This window comes from Octodon degus, unplaced genomic scaffold (assembly GCF_000260255.1).
Source record: "Octodon degus isolate 3935 unplaced genomic scaffold, OctDeg1.0 scaffold00089, whole genome shotgun sequence".
In the NCBI taxonomy this organism is placed as follows: Eukaryota; Metazoa; Chordata; class Mammalia; order Rodentia; family Octodontidae; genus Octodon; species Octodon degus.
The window spans coordinates 7937588-7943360 of record NW_004524665.1 but is presented as its reverse complement, the minus strand read 5'-3'; the positions used below and the strand labels follow the sequence as shown (position 1 = coordinate 7943360).

At 59.4% G+C, this 5773-nt stretch overlaps 1 protein-coding gene across 1 annotated transcript in view; it reads right to left on the bottom strand.

Annotated features, from left to right (window-relative positions):
• Positions 1-737: 737 nt before the first annotated feature.
• Positions 738-5773, bottom strand: part of Ramp1 (receptor activity modifying protein 1) — a 21529-nt gene continuing 16493 nt past the window's right edge. The window contains exons 3-4 of the mRNA XM_023722069.1: positions 1231-1372; positions 738-902 (exon numbers count right to left, since the gene is read on the bottom strand). Of these exons, the coding sequence (XP_023577837.1) occupies positions 738-902; positions 1231-1372 (307 nt within the window). The remainder of the gene's footprint in view (positions 903-1230; positions 1373-5773) is intronic.

Genomic DNA, 5773 nt, shown 5'->3' with positions numbered 1-5773 from the left:
CAGAGGCATAGCAAACGCTGCCCCAGGGACACTCAGAACAGGAGTCCTAGAAGTGCACCATTCCCGGGGCATACCCCTGTGGCCCTGCTGCTCCCAGCAGGCTTCATTCCCAAGTAGCCCCAGGACCCAGTCAGCCGGACCTGCGCCTGGCAGCCTCTGGGGAGAGGAACAACTTGAGCACACCAGCTGTGCAGCCACTGGGCCTGCTGTGCCTGCAGATCCATGATTGGCAGGACCTCTGGCCCTTGCATGTGCTGCCCAGAGCCTGGCCTGGCCAGACAGAACCCTCCCTGGGCCTTCGGACCCGCTGCCTCCTCCACAGGCTCTGCTCACACTTTTTTTTTTAAACAGGGTCTTTCTGTGTAGTTCAGGCTGGTCCTGAACTCGTAGTGAGCCTCCTGCCTCAGCCTCCTCAGTGCTGGGATTACAGACATATGCCACCCCGCCCAGTTCTGTTCCAACTTTAGGGGTACAGGCCTGGCCACCTCCCCTGCTGCAGCTGCTGCGTGTTGTCCACCTTCCTCCCTGGGCTGACCCTGCAGGTCCTGGTGCCTCTTCCCTGAAGGCACAGAGGAGCAGGGGCTGGACATCAGCCTCTGCCTTGGCTGTGCAGGATGTGACCCAGAGCCACTGTGAGTCCTTGGGATAGAGGTGCCATCGGGGCTTTGTGTGTCCATCGGGCAGAGGGTGAGGGAGCCCAGTGGGGCCGAAGCCCCTAAATGATGGCTCCTACCCCATCACATGGAGGCTGGCAAGAACAAGGTGACTGCTACTGATGGGGGGACTGGGGCTCCCTCCTGTGTTTCTGGAGATGAGGACACAGCTGGGTGCAGTGTGTCCACCGAGGCCTGAGCCTCTCCCCCCAAGAACTGGTGGGGATCAGGGAGGGCATGGTTCAGGGCCTGTGACAAGGGGACAGCAGGAGGAAAGGCTATAGGGCTACCTGGATCCCGAGGCCACAAAGATACAAAGAGAAGTGGATGCCCAGGTCAGATGGGGACAGCCAGAGGGACAGACGCACACTCCCGACCACTTCAGGTGGGAAGGAGCACCCACGGCCCCCTCCTCCCCTCGCCCTCCCCCCTGTGCTGTGGCTCCAAGCCAGACAGATGGGCGCTCCAGCCCGGGTAGGGAGGGAGCAGGGAATCTCCAGATCCAGCCCTGGCTCCGATGCAGCCGTGCTGGCATAGACAGCCCCAGCTGTGAAGCCAGGCTCCCCATGTGAGACACCCAGAGGGTCAGCACAAGGCCACCTCTGAGGACAGGCCCAGGCAGAGCCCAGCTCCAGGGCTGCAAGATGGTGCAGGCTTCAAAATGCTCTAGGCATCTGGGGAGCATCCCAAACACACTGAGCAGTCCTGGTCCCTGGGGGCTGAGAGAGCTGGTTAGGGTGGCCGCTGAGCTGTGGACACAGTGGGCATCACAGGAGACCCACTCGGCCCTGCTGCAACCACTGGGACGTTCCTGGATCCCTGCTGGGACACCCAGGCCTAGAGAGTCAAGACAGTACCCCTGAGCCCAGCCGTGAGGCTGAGACAGAACTCAGGCCTGGCGTGCCTAAGAGCTTCCGCATGCCAAGGGACATGCTGTGACATGTGTCCAAGGCCCGGGATTAGGCGTGACAGCCAGAACACTATATTTGGAGGCTGTCACCCCAGGGACATTGTCCTTGTACAATGACACTGGAGGCAGGCAGGAAGGGATGGGGAGGCTCTCCCTTCACTCCCTTAGGCCACCAGAGCCTCAGGACCCCGGCAGGTACCTAGCCCTTGAGTAGTCCCTCTGCTCTCCCTGCAGGGTCCCACACACCAGGTGGCCCCACCATGTGTGACGCCCAGGTGGCCTGGCACCACTCTGCCAGAGCTGCAGCCAGCCTGACCTCGGAGCTTGGGGACCAGGTGTGGGGAAGGAAACCTTCTCCCCCGGCCCCAGCACCTGAGTGGCCCTTCCACTGAGAGAGCCCTGAGTGGTGGGCACCACTAGGCCTTCCATAGGCTACACTCAGGGCTCTGTGAGACCCCTGCCCATGGAGCTCAGCCCAGTGCTAGGCACAGGTGCAGATGCCACTGTAGACGCAGACTAGTAAGAAGATGTCATGGAGACCTTTTAAAAGAAACAACTAGCCAAAACCCCAGCAGCTCTGGCATGGGGAGAGGGCTGGGCGAGGTCCTCTCAGCTTCCAAAGCAGACTCTGAAGAACTAGGAAAGAAGCCCGCCTCCCAGAGAACCAAAGCTGTGCAAGCTAAGAGCAGAGCTCTCATTTCCCCCCATGCGCACGCACACACATGCACACACACATGCACACACGCACATGCACATGCACACACATGTGTCGCTGGGCCAGCGCTTGCCAACCTGGGGGCGGCCGGTCTGTCCTCACCGGGCTGGCACAGCTGTCACTGGGCTGGATTCCCCAGAGCACAACTGGGCCAGCCCTTCACAAGTGTGCGCCTACCAGAGCCCAGCTGTCCTGAGACTCCACACTTGGAGGACGTGGGGGAAGAAGGGGCAGAGGAGGCAGGCAGGAGCGAACAGGAGATGTCCTATGCAGCAGCAGCAGCAGCAGCAGCAGCAGCAGCAGCAGCAGCAGCAGCAGCAGCAGCAGCAGCAGCAGCAGCAGTGATGAGAGGTCGCGGGGTGGGGGGACTGCTGTGGCCGCTGTGCTGGGCTGTTTCTACTGGCCTGCCCTGTGCCGGCTCAGAGGGAATATATACACATGGTTTTGGTTTTGGTTTTGGTTTTTGTTTTAAGATAGGGTCTTGCTACAAGGCACAAGTAGCCCAGGCTGGTCTCTAACTCACAACAATCTTCCTGCCTCAGCTTCCCGAGTGCTGGGATTATAGGTGTAATTCCCATGCTTGGTCAAAGGAGTATTTTTAAGAGGGTGGGTGGCACATTTAGGAGACAGGAAGCTGGAAGAAGAGACTCACAGCAAAGGCATGTCTTAGAGTGGGGCCTGCTGGACACCCCATGCTTAAGATCCCAGAAGACCCTCCCAGGGAAAGGTGTCCTAAATTGTGCACCAGAAATCACAGCTACTCGGGAGGCTGAGGCAGGAGGGTCTCCAGCTGGAAGCCAGGCTGGGCAACTTAGTGAGACCCTTTCCAAAATGAACAGAAAATGCAGAGGAAAGGCAGCTGCCTCGAGGAATCCCTGGCCCTGTGTGCTGGGGTGAGGAGAGGCTCGGGAAGGGGCCTCACTGCTGCCTGCTCCTGGGGTCACATATTGCCCAAAGGCACAGGTGCAGCCCCGGCCCTCTTCCTCCTCTGTCCGGGGTGAGGTCGTGGAGCCCAGACTGAGCAGGCCTTGGGATGGCAAGGGCAGGTGATTGTCGCAGCGCCGTGTCCCACCTGGGGGAAGACGGGGGCAGGAGTCGAGGGCTACCTGCTCGCCCTTCTGCTCCAGCCAAGCTCCGCTCAGTATCATCTCATGTGTGATCTTCCAGGTTCCCCACACAGCAGCTGTTTGCATCCCCTAACCAAAATGATCTCAAAACAGGGGACTTAATGACCCAATGGAAATAGATGTCAGGGCTTGGTGCCCCACTTGTCCTGCTTGGGGAAGCAGCCGCATCTGTGGGGGACTTGGAGCCCTGGCTGAAAGAGGGGACCAGCGGCCCCCTCTCCACCTTTGGGTCCCAGGAGCACTTTTCTGGGAGTACCCTGAGAAAGGAAAGGGGGACCCCCACCCCTTGACCTCTGCCCAGTAGATGGGCATCAAGGCCCCCTGGGGTCCCTATCAGGCACGCAGTGTCAGTAAGCTACCCTGCTGCTGCCTGCAGGACTTTCTGTTCCCAGCACCCACCAGGGAAGAGAGGTACATGCCTCTGCTGTCGCACACCTCCTGGCAGGGCTGGCCTGCGTGGCCGGGTGCCCTGTTCCCTGTGCCCTGCCCCTCTGACCCGCCCCAGCAGGTCCTGGGATCTGGACCCCAGGTGGCCCAGCGTGTGGGGATGCTGGATTCAGCAAGAGGAAGCAAAGGTTATCCTGCCCACTCTGCACAGAAAGGGACGGAGCCTGAGGGCGGTGGTCCTGCCTGGGCTGTGGGCTTTCCCGCGGAGCCCATGCTATCTCACCAGTTCCCTGCCTCCAGACTGGGCACAATGAGACCAAGTGCTTGAGGGTTTGTGGCAGGTTCAAGAGCAGATGTCCATGGGGACCCATGAGGGTACTGAGGTGGCACCAGACCCTGCTGTGCCGTTTCCTGGCAGGGCAGGAGGTTGCAGCCCACTGGGCGGCCTCTGGTCCCCTGTAGAGCATGGGGGCAGCTTCCCGGGAGTCCCAAGAAGGGTGCTACATCCCCTACCCAGAGCCCGCGGGATCCACCACGATGCTGCACGCCCTCTCAGTTCCTGTTGATACTGGAGCCACGGCAGCTGCTCCAGCTTGGCCGCTGAGATCTGAGGAATTGCCTGGCTTGACTTTTCCGGGACACACAAAGCAGGCTGTGGCCCACGGCAGCGGCGATCACGGCCCAGGGGCAGCAGCCACCGGCGTCTGCTCCCTTCGGCTCATCACCCTCACACACCTGGGCAGCACTCTGGCAGGCCGGTGGACAGGTGTGCCCCAGTGCCCTGCCACAGGGACTTCGCCCAGGCCATGGAGACCACACTGGAGACCCCGCCCACCTGAAACCTGAGGCCAGGGCCTGCCTTGCAGGTGCGGACTCTTCAGGCGGAGGAGGCACCTCACCCAGAATGAGGTCACATTGGGTTCTCTGGGAGCCACTGCACCCTGACAACTAGGCCAAGACAGCCTGCCCGCAGCCTGTCCCCTGTATCTTCCCCTACCAAAGGTGACATCTTGAATGTTGACGTGTACAGGAAGGAAGGAGCAGTGATGTCCCCTCGTCTCCCCTAAGTTCAGCATAGCTCACCCAGGTGCGAGAACTCCCTTCGGTAGTTACTTTAAAGCCAGCCACTTTCACATCTGTCATCTAAGTTCTCTGGGAGGCTGAGGCAGGAGGAGCACATGTTTTTGCCCAGCCTGTGCAACTTAGTGAGACCTTGTCTCAAAAAAAACCAAACCAAAACAAAACAAAACAAAAAAAAAAAAAAAACGGTTTGGAAATGTAGATCAGCACAAGGGCCTGGAGTCCAATACCCAGCCTGCCCCATTCTCAAAGATCAAAGAAAAGGTGGGAAAAGTCCACTTTCCTCAAGAATCTGAAGCTAGCAGTACCCTGCAGTCCAGTAATCCTGCTCTCGGCTTCCCTGGAAGTGGTAGTGGCCTGTGGGAGACACAAGACACGGGCGCTGCCACATCCACGGCGGCTGCCACATGTACGGCAGCACAGCTTGCCGTGACAGAATCAGAAAGGACCCACACACCCCATGCGCTCATTGCAGGTGAGGGTTGAAGATGGTGCCGTGGACAGCGCTGAGAGGGCCTGGAGATTGGCAGCAGCCAGGGGCAGGCACAAGGGCCGCTGAGGTCACTCGTGCAGGGTCTACACTGGGATCTCAGAGACAAGCAGGGGAGCAGGGGCCCCAGAGCCACGCGGAGGGAGGGAAGGCTCTGCGCCCCGCACTGGGTCCCATCTGGCTGGAGCCGGGGCTGGGGCATGGGGAGAAGAGAGGGTGGAATGCTTTCTCCACAAACAATGAGCGTTAAAGTAGACACGATTACCCAAGTTACGCCTGACATGATGCATCCAGAACAACAGTTTTCCCTGATGTATCAGCCAAAAACTGAAGTTAAAAAGAAACAAGCCACTCTGAAAGGTATACTAGATATTGTGAAAGGGAAAGAAACTGCTCAAAGGGAAAGAACAG